This window comes from Talpa occidentalis, unplaced genomic scaffold, assembly GCF_014898055.3.
Source record: "Talpa occidentalis isolate TD23 unplaced genomic scaffold, MPIMG_talOcc4v2.1 talOcc4.7, whole genome shotgun sequence".
Lineage (NCBI taxonomy): Eukaryota > Metazoa > Chordata > Mammalia > Eulipotyphla > Talpidae > Talpa > Talpa occidentalis.
The window spans coordinates 117670725-117687112 of NW_023605083.1; the positions used below are offsets into that span (position 1 = coordinate 117670725).

Consider the following 16388-nt stretch of genomic DNA (forward strand, 5'->3'; position numbering starts at 1 on the left):
CCTGGTATTTCCCGTTCCCTACTGAGTCCCAGGAGGTGCCTGAGGGGGTTATTCCAGATGCTTACAAGCCACATTCTAGTCACAGTGACTGCCCTCAGAGAGATAAAGGTAGGAAAGGGGCAGATGGCCGTGGTGCAGGGAGCCATGAGACACGTCGGAGTTCAGTCAGCACTGATGGGTCCGAGAAATGGCATCTGGTTGTGGTGGGCCAGGGCAAACTTCCTGCAGGGGTGGCCTTTGAGCTGGGTCATGAAAAATGAGCAGCTGAGATAGAAGGAAGGGCACACGGAGCAGAGGGGACAGCGTGGCAAGTGCCCGGGGCAAGCAGGCCAGTGTTGAGAGCACAGTGGATAGTCCAGTGTGCTCGGGCGCGGAGCCGGGGAATGGAACAGACTGGGCTGCGAAGAGAGGGCTGGGGCCAGAGCAATGCCCTGCAATACTAGCGGAAGTATTTAGACTCCACCGGGTGGACGAGCAGGAAGCGTCTGAGTGGAGCAGAATAGAATCGGAACTAGGGCTCAGGAGTTTGATGAAGCAGGAATGGAAGAGGAAGGCTGGGGGCGCAGGTGAGGCCAGGGAGGCCTGTGTATCACGGAGGACCTAGATAACAGAGAAAAGTGGAGAGATGCCAGTGGCCCCACAGCACTGGGCCACGAATCAGGAGCTGGGGCACCAAAGGGAAGTGGAGTTTGGGAGAATGGGCATTGCCGCTTGGCTGGAGAGATGAGAGTGGAGGCCTCTCTGCATCCCTAGAACGAGGGGGCCTCAGATTTCTCCTCATTCTCAATAACCTGGGGTCACCCTGCCTTCCCTGGAGACCAGAAGGCCCTTCCAGATGGCTAAGGACAAGATAGGAGTGGCCCGGAAGCTAGATTGGTTTTTGGCAAAGCTGAGGGCACCCTGCCGACCGGTGCGAGCCTCAGCAGGAAGATGGAGGCTGCAGATGGCCTGGCCCTGGGGTGCCTGGCACCAGCAAACAAGATTCTCCAGGCCTCAGAGTCACTGGTAGAGGAAAGAGACGTTGGTGTTCCCTGGTGGGGGAAGGACATCACGTAAGGTTGTCCTGTGCCACCTGAATGCCTTAATGACAGCGAGGAATCAGACAGGAGCTGACTGCAAGGGCACTGCTGGGAGGGAGGCTTTCCCCAAGTTAGACCCTTAGGGTGGGGGTGATACCCGGAGAGGGCTGGGATGAGGAGGTCCACTCACCAGGACCACCCACCTGGGCCCCAATCCCCACCTCTCCCTACCCCCCCCTCCATATTGACTCCAAGAAACACAAAAATAATCACATGTCACGTGGGGGAAGTGGACAGCAAACTCTATTCCCTAGCCAATGCCTGGAACAATCTATGGACGCATGCCACCCCCATGGGTACCAGGGGACAGATGAGAAGGAACGGCCTCCAGCCACAGCTGCCTGTGGCCTTGGGAAGGGGAGGGGCAGCAGAGGGAGTGGACACATGGGGGCAGGCAGAGGGCACAGAAAGGTTTATGATGAGCGTGTCCGCAGCCCTGGCGGTGATGGACGGCTCTGCAGAGAAGGCTGCCATCCCTCATCCAGCACCACTGCCCGAGCCCGGGAGCCGCCCACAGTGCCTGCAACACGCAGGCCCCACGCCGCGCTGAGCCACGTGCAGACTCTCAGACATCCTCCGATAAGGACACCACCACAAACACACCCTGAGCAACAAAAACATGCCCACAAAAGGGCACAAGCACTTGGAGAGGAGCCTTCCACCAACCTTCAGCAGCAACCCCCAGAAACAAACAGAAACTCAGAGACAGATCACCCCATGTGTCCACAAACATGCCCCGCCAGGGTACCCGCCTTGCTCACACTCCCACAGCATCACAGAACACAGAGGCACTGGCGGCAGTCACACCCCGCTCAGCATGCCGCCGGAGTCACAGAACAGAGACGCAGATACCCATTCACACGTGTGTACACACATGCGCACACACAGCGCACACCCTTCAGCTGCAGAAACACACACAGTACGCACACAAACACGTCCTGCCTGCCCACCAGTCAGGTTACGGTGCCTCTGGCCACCTGCGCCACCCGGGCTGCGATGTCCCGGACACCACGTGTAAGACAGCTGCGCTCCTGATCTAAAGGGGCAGAAGATGCCCCCAACCCAGTCAACACATCGGGGTCGGCATGTGCAGGCGGCTGGGGCCCACCTCAGGCCTCCGGGAGGGCAACAGGGACAGGACTGGCCACAGCGCAGTGGCAGTGGCCATGGTCTTGACATGGGTTCCAGGCCGGGGCACATGCATGGGGCAGCCAGACCTGGAAGGGAGGGGTCACTAGCTGGGGTCAGAGGAGAGGCATCAGTGCCACAGGAAATGCCAACCATGCGCTTCTAGAAAGTGAAGGTGAAGGAGCTGCTGCATCTCTTGTGCTTGGTGAGCTGGGGCTGAGATCAGAGCGCTGGGAACTTGGGCTCTGGGAACTTGGGTAGGGCACACGGAGCCCAGCCCCTCCAGCTTCACTCTGCAAAGAACCAGCCTCTTCCATGTTGGCCCCACCAGGAATGAGACTCTTAGTGTCCTTGGCAGGGGAGCCATACTAGGGAGAGATCCTTGGGGAGAGAGTCCATGCCCTGTCTCTGTCTCTTTCCAGGGACGGTCCTGGGGGACTGAGAGTGTTAGGGGGAAGTGATTGTATCGGGGTTGCTCTACAGCAAGAGCACTGACTGTAGTATGATTCTCCCCTCCAACCCTGCACCCCTTACTGCCTCACCATTTTTGAGGTGGTCTATTCCTATGCAGTGCCCAACACAGCGCCTGGTATATGTAAGCCCTCAATAACTCTTTGATGGTGAATAAATGCTAGAGGACCAGCCCTCGGAGGAGGGGAGGACTCGCCTGGCACTGCTCGCTGGCCCCTGGACCCAGTGCTGCTCAGCCTCCCCAGCCTTTTCTCTTGGAATTTCCCAGTATCAGAAACCCCCTGGAAGGAGGGCAGAGGCAGGGAGGGGCCGGAGGGGGGGGCTCCCCACCCGAAGAAAAAGTCTCTGTCTCCCCCCAGGCCACCCCAGGGAGGTGCTCCCCTTCCCAGAGCACAGAGAAAGAGCAAAATAAAGGATGGCGTGGGGGAGACTCTGCCAGGGGTAATCACTTGCAGGGAAGAGTGTGACCCAAGAAAGCAGAGCGAGATGCTCTGAAATCAGGGACGACAGGAAACAACCCTCCACGGAGGAGACCGGCGCTCGGCGATGGGGGAGGGGCCCGGGAGGCCAGGCCCGGGAGTCCGCGAACTCCCAGGTGAGAAGAGGAAACAGCTTCTCCCCTCTGGGGCGGAGGGGAGAAGGCCCTCCCTCCCCCATCCTAGGCCCCCTTAGTGGGGTTCTTCCCTCCCCCTGAAGCTGGGCCTCCCCACCCCCGCCCCCGGCAGTGTCCTGGGAGGGCCAGGAGTGCCCCTGGGGGCCTGAGCCCAGCCGGCTGAGGTCTCTAACCCCCACAGGGCAGGCGTCCCCAGCACACTAAGTGGGTGCGTGACCCCTCTTTGGCCCCGAGCCCAGAAGACTCTACCTTCAGGGAGGTGGGACAGCCAATCGGTCCCACCCTGCCCCTCAATTCCCCTGCTCCGCGCGCACCGGCGCAAACACCCACCTCTCAACTCCTGGGAACACGCGTCCACGTAAACACCCGCGCCCCAGGCGGGGTACCTCACGCACCCCCGAGCGCCCGCCTCCACTGCGGCGCGCAGGCACGACCCTCCCCAGAAGTGCCCTGGGACACCTCACCTCCCAGGCACGACCCTCCCCAGGAGTGCCCTGGGGCACCTCACCTCCCAGGCACGACCCTCCCCAGGAGTGCCCTGGGGCACCTCACCTCCCGCCCCTCCCAATGCAGCGCGAGTGGGGGGCGGGGTGCGGCCGGCGCTGCGCCGCGCGCGAGGGCGCACCCCGGGAAGGTCGTGACTTTACGAGGCTGGGCGAGGGTACGGCAGCCGCATTTCGGGGGTGGGCGCGCGGCGCTCGCGGCAGGCGGCGAACGCGGTGGGGGAGGGGAGGGGGCGTTTCTCCCGGATCAGGAGCCGCGATCGCCCGCGAGCCCCCCACGCGCGGACGCCGCTTCCGAGGCGAGGGCTGGCCCCCGTCTCCGTGCCCCGCCCCCACGCCCCCGAGGCGGCGACCCCGGCCCCGCGGCCGCTGCGCCTTACCTGCCGCCACAGGTGTGGGCGCGGGGCCCCCGGCCCCGAGTCCCGCGTCGGGCGGGGCGGGAGGGCGACCCCTACTCCCCCCCGCCCGGGCTCTCCCCTCCCCCGGCCGCCTGCGCAGCCGCCGCCGCCGCCGGTGCCCTTTGCTGCAATGCGAGAGCCGCCGCCGCCGAGCCGGCCCGGGCCCCGGTCGCCCCGGTAACCGCGACTCCACCTGGCGCGGCGCGGCGCGCCGCCGAGCGCAGCCTCTCCGGCCCCCTCCCCCGGCGCGGCCCCGCGGGCGCAGCCCCGCCGAGGAGCGGCCGAGCCTGGTGGCTGCGTCGCCGCGGTCACCCGATACGCCGGCCCGCCGCCCGGGACTCGGGTTGCAGCGGGCGGGAGGCGCGGCGGGGAGGGGCGGCGGCCGGGCGGCCGGCCGGTCCCTCCAGGGCCCTCCTCAGCCCCCCCCCCGCAGGGCTGGCCCGGGGCGAGAGGGACGAGGGCGTCCCGCCTCCGAACTCGTGGCCCGAGCCCGCGGCCCTCCCCGCCATGCCCCGCCGCGCACGCGGCCCCCTGAGCGCTCCCGCGCCTCGACCCCCGGCCCCGTGTGGGAGCCTAGCCTGCCCGTCTCAGTAATGGCCGTCGATGCCGCTCTGCTGTGTGACGCTGGCATTTGCTGAGCACCTCTGATCCCACACTTCACAAACAGGAGCCTCCGCTCAGCCGTGAGGAACGGAAAGTGCCAGGACAGGATCCTGTGCCCAGCCCCGGTCATTGCAAAGCCCCGGGATGAGGGTCCCTTCAAGTTCTCCCCCTTCCTCGCTAGAGCAGATTCCAGCTGTGACAGACCTTAAAACCCGCGGCCTGGGACAACTCACCAAGTGCGGCCTGCCTCCCCCCCCCCCACCTAGCCCCGAGACCTTGCACCTGGGGAGGGCCTCTGCCCATCACCATGCCTGTCCCCGCCCCCCTGGGCCTCCACTGCACCTGGCCCCCAGGGCAAGGCCATCCCACTTGCCACCCAGCTTTGGGGGCAGACACATCTCTGTTCCTCGAAGTTCAGTCAAGATGGGGCAGAGAGCCGTCAAAGGAAGTGGGCTGAATGCCCCACGAGCGATGCCAAGTGTGCCAATCTGTCGCTAGACTTGAGTTACACTTGGCTAAAACATCCGTGCTCTGGAGCCCTGTCCTTTCCCAGGCTGCCGCCCTTTTCCTTCCAACTCTCCTTGAAAAGTCAAGCTTTGCTGCCCTCGCCCGGGGCACAGGGCATGTGCGGAGGTGAAGCTGGCGCCCGTGCTACACACCAGCTTCCCTGCCTCTACCCCTGCTCTGCCTCCTGCAGCTCAGCTCCCTCAACCAAGGTGCCCTGCCCGTTGAGACGCCGGCCCCTCCACCCCATTTGGACCTCGGCATCTGTTTCTCTCCCATGGCAACGTCTGACCTGAACTAGGAGCCCAGACCCTGTCTAAGCTGAGCTCCCCCTTCCGTTAGGGAAACTGAGGTTTGATGGGAATCAGGGAATAAGTTCAGAACAAACGACTAGATGCCAAAGTCCTCTTCAAAAATTAAAACTAAGCCTGACCATTGCAAGAAGGGTGGGAGAAGACACTGAAGAACCTTCTGGTAGTAAGACACGGGGAAAGCGGGGTCTGCTGGGAGAGGAACAGGAGGGCGAGGAGGGGGGTGTGAGATGGCTGGCAGTGGGGGGGGGGCGGGGTTTTGAGAACAGGGCATAAGAAACTCCTGAAAACCAATGATGTGCTGGCCAGGGGCGGGGCGAGGGTGCTCCCGTGTAAAGAAGGAAAGAATACAATTTTTTTTTTCAAAACTTGAGTGTTCGCCCTCAAAAAATTCCTTCCCCAGAGCCAAACTGCCACAGCTTTGGGGAGGTGGTGAGTGGAGGGATTAGACAATGAGGGTGGTTACAGGACACAGGAGCCTCCTGAAATGGGGGCAGAGGGCTCCTACATAAGAGAAAGGGATGCAAAATAAAAATCCTGTTTATTCCCCCCTCTGAGAGAAAAAAAATCCTCCCCAAAGCCATGGCCTTGGGGGGCGGGGTGGAGGTGGGTGACTCACCTGGGCCGTCTGGCCAGCCCCGGAGGGGGCGGAGTCGCCATGGAGGTGGGAGCAGAGGGAGCTGAGGAGGCACACGGGGTCCACGGTCCAGCCGCCAACCTGTGTGTGCGAAGCGGGGGCGGGGGGACACCCCATTAGGGGGAGCGGGCAGGAGCCGCTGGGGGACTGGGACGGGGCAGGGAGGGACATTCCAGGGGCGAACTTTTGCACAGAGGGAGACTGTGGCATTGGCAAGTCTCTTACCAAGGCTGGTCTCTAACTAGAGCCCTAGGTCTCTTTCTGGATGTTTCTCTATCAGACTAAGGGCTTCCTGGGCTTCCTGAGCCCCCTTCCGCATCAGATTCTCCAAGGTTCTTTTTTTACCACTCTTGACCACCTCCTTGTGCACTGTGCCAGGGAGCTGATCCCCACCTCCTACCCCACACAGGGGGTCATCCCCAGGGGCCTCACCCCAGGGCACCTCTATCCCCACAGCACTCTGTCTTCCCTGGACTTTCTTCTCCCACCCCAAGGCCTCACCACACCCAGGCTGGAATCTCGTCCCACTCCTGATCCCTCCAGGAGCTCCTTCTTCCCCAAGGCCCTCTCCCCCTGCAGCATCCTCAGACCCATCTTCATTTATTCCACAAGCCTTTACTGAACTCAGGCACCGAACATCCCATGGCAAGCGTGGGAGCTACCCGCTTGCACTCTGGGGGAGGGAGCGGATGGGTGAATGAATAAAGGATGGATGTGAGTGGCTGTGCTCCTGATCCTCAGCTAAGTTTTTCCAAGGGCCTGCTCTGAGAACATGTGAACGTGCCAGGCCATGTGAACGTGCCACATCCCTTCTTCCCGCACAGGCCTGCTGCCCCTTGAGGCCACCACCCTGGCTGTCTTCGCCTTTTCCTGGTCAAGCCACTCCAGACAGGTCTGTGGCCAAGGGTCTTTTCCCCTCACCACGCCCTGAAACTGGTCGCAGCTCACAACACCACAGACCTCAGTCAGCCCCAACTCTCTGCCCCCATCCTCCCTGCCTTTGAGGTGCAGGGGCGCCTCCTGCTGGGCCTTCTCCACTTGCTTTGTCTTCCCTCCCAGACCCTACTCTGCCTGGGGCAGAGCTTGTACACCTCCTGTCCCCACCTCAGTTTCTGCCCAGATCAGACCCAACCCTCCCCCTGAAGCTGGGTCACCTCCCAGCCATCAGCTGCACAGTCGGGCCTAGGGGTACCCCAGTGAAAGCCCCACCCGCTCTGTGATCACCTTCCCTCTTCCTCCTCCTCCCACCGTGCCCACCCTCAGGCATCCTCCCGGTGCTCCTACTTCTCCCCGGGCACCCTGTCTTCCTGACCCAGGGTTTTTGTTCCCGCAGCAAACAAGCCTTCCTTAGTCTTCCATCCAACCCTCCATCCCTTTCCCTCGGTCCCCTCATATTCTTCCTCCTCTCCCCCGGCCTCAGGTTCCCCGTAAAGGCCCCTCCAGTTTGCTATCCAAAAACCACTACCCCCCTACCAGCCACCGCCACTTTTCCCGTCTGCCCCCAACACCTCCCCCTGCTCCCACCCTGACCCTTTGGCACCAGCCAGGTGGGCCTCTGTGCCAGTGCGAGCCAGGGCCATGCTTGTCTCCATCTTCCACTATTCCCTTCTCTGATGTTCATTCTGACGCTTTTCATCCTTCCAAGTCTATGTACCGCCCCCTCCAGGAAGCCTTCTCTGACCAGCCAGCCCATCTGATCTCTGTTCCTCTAAACCCTCTTCCTACTGACTGTGCCCCTCCTATTTATGCTTAATGGTCCTTTTATCCATTTAGTTCACAAATGCTCCTGTCCCCTCCTCCCAAGTCAGAGCACCCCGAGAGGGGCTCTCTGGGGGTGACGACCATTTCTTCTTCATCTGCAATCCTCACTTATCCCAATTGGAACTTTGCTCCTGGAACTAGAGCCAGGTAAAGACAGAACTGGGGGTGACATCAAGGGGCAGGTAAGGTACCAGAAATGCACCAATGTGTCCGTGTTCCCTGCAGTGAGGGTGAGAGTGGGGACACTCTTCCCCTTTCCCAGCCACCCCCAGCAGTACCTGAAAAGGGGGACAGTGCAAGACAAGTGTGGGAACAGGCACTGACACCCCAAGACTCAATGGAAATGATGCTGATGGGCTGTGCTGCCCTCCCTTAGTCCCTTCTCCCAGAGTGGACAATGCCTGAGTCTCAGTAGCCATCACAGCATCGTGCTGATGCGAGGCTAGACGCGGAAGTTGGTCCCAAGAAAGAACTTTACTACAGACAAGAAGGTCATACTTGGATGAAGAGGTGCATCCGGGAACCCAAGGATCTGGGAGAGGTTCCCAAGGGAAGCATCCAACCCCACACAGGAGAGACAGGTCCTAGCCCCGAGGCAGGAGCACTGCCTCTTCTCTAAGCCTTACTGATGGCGGGACTGAGATCCAGGCACAGAGAGGGTGGCCTCTAGCTCAAAGTCACACAGCATGTCTTGGGGGAAGGAGGTAGAAGGTCCCAGGAGTTCTAGACTCTGTCCTCTGGGGGCACATCAGATCCAGCCAACTGAGGCCCCAGGCCGTATCAGAGGTGCTGACTCCACTTCCCCGTGGACCCTCAGACTCAGAAAGGTCAGTTCCCAAGACTGTCCCTGCATTCTCCCCTTGACCTCACACACCTGCCCGCCCCTCTGCCCAGTCCCACGGCCTGAATGGCCCGAATTAGAGGTGGGCAGAGCCCACCACCGTGCTCCGAATTCTGGACTGCAGGCCGAGGTCTGGAGGCTGAGCTCCACCCCCTTCCTCCCAGGCTCCAGAAAAAACAAGCAGGGCAACTGCCACACCTCCTGCCCCCCCCCACCCCCGCCCCTGGCGCCTCTTGGAACCGGAATGAGCCTGGGGGCAGGAGCGCGAGGTCAGACCACCCCCGCCCAGCCCGCCCCGAGCCCCACTCACCTGCTCTCGCATCCTGTCCTGCTGGCCACGGAGGGCCAGGGCGTGCTGGGGGTACTTGCTCTTCAGGTGGTCCATGAAGGCGTCGCGCTTGCGGTCGGCATCCGCCTTCTGGAGTCCGCTGAGCGCCTCCAGGCTCTGGGCGGCGATCACCGTGTGCCGCCGCTCGGACGTGTGCACCAGCCCCACGTTGGAGAAGCGCCGGCCCCCGCCGCTCCCGCCGCCCCCGCCCCCCAGGGTCCGGTACTCCCGCGGGTACTCGGCATCGTCGGCAGACAGCATGGGGGGGCTGCTCCGCTCGGGATCTGCGAGAGGGGAGAGGGGGCACGCGGGGTCAAGGCGCGCCGGACCTCGGGGCGGCCCTCTCCCCGCCTGGGGTCCCTGGGCGGGCGGGGGCAGCGCCTGCGGCGAAGCGAGGACTGCCCGTGCCCACTAGGGGGCGCCGGGGGCGCAAAGGGGGCTGAAAAGGACATGGCCCAGGCCCCTCTGGGCCACGGTGAGGGGCGAGGGCAGCTCCTTGCTCTTCCGCAGGAGAGTGTGGAGGGCTGATGCCTGCAGATGAGGCAGGGGGGAGGTTGGAAGAAGGGGCTCTGGACACGCTCTAACCACACACCCCGCCCCCTTCCTAACGCTGGTGTGAGCAGGTGAAGGACGGGGAACGTCCTTTAAGGAGTTTCCTGAAAGAGGCAGGAAGGAGCCTGCACTGTCTTCCTTTGAAAGCATCCTTTAAGGAAAAGTGAGGGCGTGACTCAGACGAGCATGTCCAGGACACTGCCCCAGAGGCTGGCGGTGGCCAGGGAAGGGGTCAGGACTGGGATACCTGGGGGGCTTCCCAGGGAGGTGGAGGCCCAGGGTCTGGGGCGTGGGGCTCCTTTCTCTTCCCTCCCCAGAGACAGACAGATGGACAGACAGGAGAGGCTGGGCACAGAGAGGACAGTGAGAGGCGGATTTGGGACAAACTCAAAGGAGAAAGAAGCAGACAGAACAGCGCAAGCCTCCCTGGGGACCCTCCCCTCCCTATTACCAGCCTCCCTCCCCCACACACACAAGCTAAGACCTATAAGGGACGCACAGGGGACAAAGGACAGTACAAAAGCGAACAAAAGAGAAGGCCGGGGGTTGAGGTGCCCATGCAGAACTCTGAATCCCCTCCCCACACGCTCACCAGCCCTGAGTTCCAGACCAGTCCTGAGTTCCAGGCCCCCCCAACCCAGCTCCCACCTTCCAGCCTAAATGACCTTCTCACAGCCCAGCCAGGGAGTGGTTCCTGAGGGTCACCCATGCCCCCGGCGTGGGAGTGCTGGTCATAAGCAGATGTGCCCCTGCTTGTCTCTAGAAGTCTCGCCAGCACATCCCCTGCCTCATGATCCTCCAGCCTCAAAGCAGCGCCCCCAACCCCCAGGCACACCCCAGGTTTGGGGGCATCAGGCACTACAGCACACCCCCACTCGTGCCCCAAAGGGCCGGCAGGAGCAAAGGGAGAAGGAGGCTGTGGATCTGGGAACCCGGCCAGGTTCCAACCACTGAGCCCCTCGCCAGCCCCCCTCTGCTCACACATCCACTGTTGATCAGACCCACCGCCAGGCCTCGGGAACCTCTTGCCCTAACCACAGGGGAAAAAAAGGAGACTCAGCGGTTTTCAACACGCATGAATTCAAATGTACATGTGACAACACACGTGTGCGCGCACACACACACCTCCCTGGGTGTGATTGAGGCATGTGCACCTGGGGGACAGAGCCCAAGAGGACCCAGCATCTCCCACCAAGACCAAAGGAAGAACTGCTCCCGTGGGCAGTCCCACAGCCTCCGAGGCATGAACCCCTCATCACGGTCACCAGCCTCCCCGACGCCCCACCAGATGGGTGTTACCGGGGCCCCATTTCAGAGCTGGGACTGCTGGGGTGAGAGAAGCCCAGTAACACATCTAAAACCACAGTGAGTGCTGGGGTCCAGATTTGAGCCCCAAATCTCTAAAGTTCACCCTCCTCCTCTTCCCTCTACCCCATTTATCACACTGCATGCCCCCCTTTTTTATCCAGTTTCTCCCCACCATGGCACTGGGTCTGGGTCCCTTGGTGGTGGTCCTCAAAGTGAGGCCCAGACGCAAGAGATGACTTTGGGAGGGCCGCTTCTTGTATTTTAAGATTTATACCTTTATTTTCATAAAGACGGGGGGTAGGGCAACTAGGCGTTTCAACCACTGATTTCATGGATGTAGCCCCTTGGGATGGAAAAGATAAGGTTTCCTTCTATGAAATTAGAAAGTTCAAAGTGAGTTAATGAAAAGCGTTGGGTCAACACAGTGCAGACTGCTGACATGGAGGGAGTTCCTGAAGATGCCCCCGAGAGAGGCTAGAAACCTTGGGAACATCTTATGAGGGCTCAGCCCTGCCCTTTGGGAGCTGGTAGAAATTCAGGGTAGCCAGTGAATATGGCTGAAAAGGAGTGACCTGATAACCCTGGAGGAGGAGGGCCAATGGGGGTACTGCAGGGGCTGGAGAGGCAGCCCCAACCTGAGTCAGGGGCTGCCTCCTGTGACCTTGACCTCCTCCCTTCTCCTCTCATCCTTACCACCTGCAGGGGATTTGCAGAGAACCCTTTGCCCAACGGGCTGGGTGGAGTTGGTTGGGGGGAGCAGTGTCCCCCTTGGCAGGCATGGTGGGGAGCGGGCTGCCCCTGAGCAGGCTGAGCAGAGAGCGGGCAAGGACTAAGCCCACCCTGTTCCTGGAAGTCAGCGCTCACCCCTCAGGTGCGCAGGCGTCAGCCAAAGGCAGGGTCTTGGGTGAGGCAGGAGCTGGACAAGCTCTATCTCTGCGGGGCCGTGGGAAGGAGGTTTTGACTCAAAAGGCCTCCGAGTCTGCTTAAGAACCTTCCACAACTTTGACTCTGTTTACCAAGAAGGAAACTGGGGGCGAGGGGCCTGCGTATCCCAGGGGCCCAGCCCCTGCTCTGTGCGACTGCTCTCCTTTCTGCAGGGCCCCACTGGGCTGGGAGGACTGGCCTGAGACTCTCGGCTGGGGGCCACCTGTTGCCCATGGAGGAAGGCATGCCAGGCGCCTCCGAGGGCTCAAGTATGAATTTCTCCCTGAGCCAGCTGGGCACTTGAGGTCAGAGCATTGGGAGGGAAACCCCGGTACAGCCAGTCTGGGTTACTCACCGCCTTCCCGAGGGACGCAGGCCAGTCATTCACTTACTTATCCATTCATTTCACTTTTCTCTGCCCTCTGGGAGCCTGAGGCCACTAATCTGTAAAATGGGGGGGTTAACCTCTAAACCCTGCACTGGGCACTGCATGAGAAGCCGAGACAATGGAGAAGCAAGAACATTGTTTTGAATCACAGAGGCTCCTGGCAGATGAGCATGTGGGGTCGGGGCTGAGCGCTCTCCCACTGCCCACATCAGCTCAGCCCCACCAAGCCCTGGAGGCAGCGCCCTGCCCTCCACCCGGAGCCGTCCAGGGACAAGCCCAGGAGAGCGATTCCTGCCCCAAACAGCAGGCGTGGGTGCCCCAGTCCCTGAGCAAATCGATGCTTCCTGCTCAGCATCCATCCAGGCAGGGGTCTGCAAGGGAGAAGGGGGACAGAGGGGCCCGGGTGAGCTGGAGGGGGTAAACAGAGCCAGGTGCTACTGGGGCCAGGACATGGGGATTGAAGGACTCTGGGTGGTGGGGCAGAGGCCAGATGTCTTGGGAAGGCACGTTAGGGCCTGGACGGTGGAGCAGGCTGGGGTACCCTGGGAAGGGGTGTTGGGACCGAACACCCCTGAGAGGTAGGTTGGGGCCAAGAATTTGCCATCTTTCCGAAGCCCCTCAGCGTGCAAGGTCCACCATAATTGTTGAGTCAGAGCTTCAAGCTATAGGGAAGATTCCCAGGACTAGTGAAATCGAGCTCAGGATAAGGGAGGCTGGGGGAGGCGAGGGCAGAAGGGGTCCTCTGGTCACCCTCAGCTCAGCCTTCCAGCCTGGGCAATGAGGAAGGTGAGGGCCAGAGGCAGGGGTGACCGGGAAGCCGTGGGCGCCCCCCAGTGGTCGGCTGCAGAGAAAAGCGCAGGTGCTTGGGAAGAGAGCAAAATTGTTATTTGTTCCACCAATTCCTAATTCCGCATTTATTTATGAGCCTGATTTATTTTTATCCTCACTGCATTCTTTTCCATGAGATCACTGTAACCCATGAGGAGAATTAAGATCTCCGTTTTAGTGACACTGTCTCATAAGCCATCAAGCCCATCCCCACCTGGCGTCTTTACCCCAGATGTCACCATCCACCCTGTCCTCTGGCTGCTGCTGGGCGGCATTCACACATGACATCATCGTCAGAGGAAGAAAGTGTGGAGAAGAACGGGGGGAGGGAGAAGACAGAGGAAGGGGAGAAAGCAGAGGGAAGAGCGAAGTTACCAGCTACAGAAAAAAGGATTCTCTCTGGGACCCTGGCTGTGAGGACCTCCCCCAACCCAGAACCTGGAGTTCAGCTCCCTGTCTCTTCTCCCCAAAGACCAGGAGCCTGGACAAGGTGCCTCCCAGGTGTGCCTCAGCCATTGCCTAGGCAGAGGTGGGGGCTGGGTACCAGCTCAGGGAACCCATAAGGCGCTCTGGTTAGATCGCAGCGAGGTCTGCAGGTGGGGCACGAGAGGGGTGCATGGAGACTGCTGGAAGGCTGGAGGGCCTGGCTCACATCCCAGAGGGCCTACACACAATTCTCATGCAGCGCAAGGCTCCCCTGGCCCCATGCCTTCAGCCAAAACCAGAGGCGCCCATCACCCAGGAGGAGCCCCAAGGCAACTGCCACCATCAATTGTGCCTGACATCTCCAACCCGCTGGGTACCTGCTGCAGTCAGGAAGCGCACAGTTCTGGGAGGTCGGAGGACAGAGGACAAAGGTCACCAAGGAACCAGGTACATCTTTTTCTTAAGGTTGGCAGAGGCTCCAGAAACCTGGACCAGGTGAGAGGATCGTCCCTTGTTCTCCACCCCCTCACTCCATGAAGGAACTGGCCTCTGTGTCTGTGGGAGCCCCTGGCTCTGTGCTCCTTGTGTTTCCATGCCCCCCGGTCCCTGCTGTCCATCTGTGGGTCCTTGGAGCAGAAGCCCATCTGTGTCTGTTTTCTAAAACCATCTTTTCCGCCCCATACCACAGCAACCAAAGTCATTTTCCGGGCAATTGCCTTTCTGTAAACATCCCTGTGTAATATCCCCCCAAATTGCTAATGCCCAGCGCCCTGTTGAGTCTCCCTGTCAGTCCAGCCAGAGCCTCAGAGATGGGGGTGGGAGAAGGGAGGAGGGATAATAGGAGGGGAGGAGGCAGCTGGACTGAGGACAAGGGACAGGACTTCCTGTCCAGCTCCTGGCCCAGAACCCCACACCTGCCTCCATGCTTCCCCATTCCCTGATAAGCCAGCGCCCCCCACTCAATGCCAGGCCCCCACCCAATGCCTCAGGAGAGAAGACAGAGAGCAAGGAGCGGGAACCCATGGGAAGAAGCCTTGGAGGAGCTGGCCTGAAAGCACGTTGATGGTTAGGCACGAAGGTGACCTGGTGACCGGGAGCAGACACTAAGTGGACAGGCCAGGGGCAAGTCACCTGTCAGCACATCTCAGGGTGCCCACAGAAGGCCAGCTCCCCTCCCCCGAGGCGTGAGAGGGAGGACAGAGGTAGAAGAGGCTAGGTGGAGCCCACCCCCAAGAGGGCCCACGGATGGGCCCTGCAGCAATAGGGCGAGGCCAGAGGGTCTCAGGGCCCCAGCTGGTGACACCAGCGCCCCCTCCCCAGCCCGCAGCACTGATTCACACAGCCACCTTGGAGAGCAGCCTGGAGCAGACGACCCCCCTCACAGCACACAAGGGAAAGCAGAGCCAGGGACAGGGGCTGGCGGCTGAGCGGAGAATGGGAATAGAGTTGTGTTCTGAGAGCCCCATTCTCTTCCACCCCCATGTCCAGAGAATATTGCTGCCCCCCTCCCCAGCCCTCAGAGCAGCTGGGCATCTAGATGGGGATGGGGGAGAACAAGCCCCAGGGGGAAGCCGGGAGGCAGGGGAGGGTGCTGGGCCCTGCCAGTCATAGATCCTGCAGGCAGAAAAACACAAGCCAATTTGCACAGATTTAAAACCCACCAAAGGCCATTTAGTTGGTAAAACGAGAGTCGAGTCGGAATCTAATTAAAGGCCCTTGTCAGGCTGGGGAGGGAGGCTCACCTGCCTAGGAGGAGCTAAGGGAGGGGGAGCTAGAGCCTGAGTCTCCCACTCCCAGTGGAGGGTCTCCCCAGGGAGGGAGTATTTAAGAGAGAGAGGGTGCTAGGCTCCTCAGGGCGAGGCTGCTCTCCCCCCTCCCCCACCTACACCAACTCTGTCCTGCTGGTTCTGTCCACCTGCCCAGGCTGGGCACACGCCCAGCAGGGCCTCTGCTCCACACCATCACATTCTAGGGCTGGGCCCATGTCTCCCCCCTCAGACTGGGCACACCCCCCCAGGGGAGGGCCTCATCGCCCCTCAGATTGGGTAGATGCCCAAGGATGGGGGGGCTTTGTCTCCTTCCTCAGATTGGGTGTACCCCAGGGCAGGGCCCATCTCTGTCCCCTCAGACTAGTGGCTCCTCTAGGAAGAGCATGGTCTCCTCCTCCCGACTGGGCTCTTCCCGAGGCAGGGCCTGGTTCTCCTTCCTGAGGGGCCCTAGTGTAGCGCCCGTTTACCTCAGCAGACTGGAAGTGCCCTTAGACCTAGGTCCTCACCTCCTCCCTCAGACTGGGGTCTCCCTGATAGCAAAGGCACCATCGACCCAGACTGCAGGACAGAATCGGGTGGGTGAGGAGGAATGGGGAGGAGGGCCAGGACAGTCAGAGGGGCCTGTCAACCTCAGTGCCTCTTCTGCCAGCTTCAGAGAGAGTGGCTCTGAAGCCGCTCACTCCTGGCTGGCTCTGCACACTGGATCATTGCTTCCTGCCGCCTGCCACCTGCCCCCATTGCTGGATCCACAGACCACACAGCGCAACGGGCCTTGAACCCAGGCAGGTGAAGCCTCACTCCCCTCAGCTCTCATCCCTCAGGCAGGGAGGGCTGCTGACCTTCACATCCTGCTTGTTCCTGCCTGTTCTGTATCTCCAGACAAAAACATTCACGGGGAAGAAACTGAGGCCCAGAGAGTGACCCTGACTGGGTCGCGCGAGAGCTGGAGACAGCCAGAAATGGAACCCAGGTGTCCTGGCCCTCAGGGACAAGGATTTTTCCACTGCACTATGCCA

General features: G+C 61.1%; 1 protein-coding gene across 1 annotated transcript in view; it reads right to left on the reverse strand.

Annotated features, from left to right (window-relative positions):
- SRCIN1 (SRC kinase signaling inhibitor 1) overlaps positions 1–16388 on the reverse strand; it is a 64867-nt gene that overhangs the window by 30098 nt on the left and 18381 nt on the right. Inside the window, 1 exon segment of the mRNA XM_054688706.1 lies at positions 9160–9461. Coding sequence (XP_054544681.1) covers positions 9160–9461 — 302 coding nt within the window.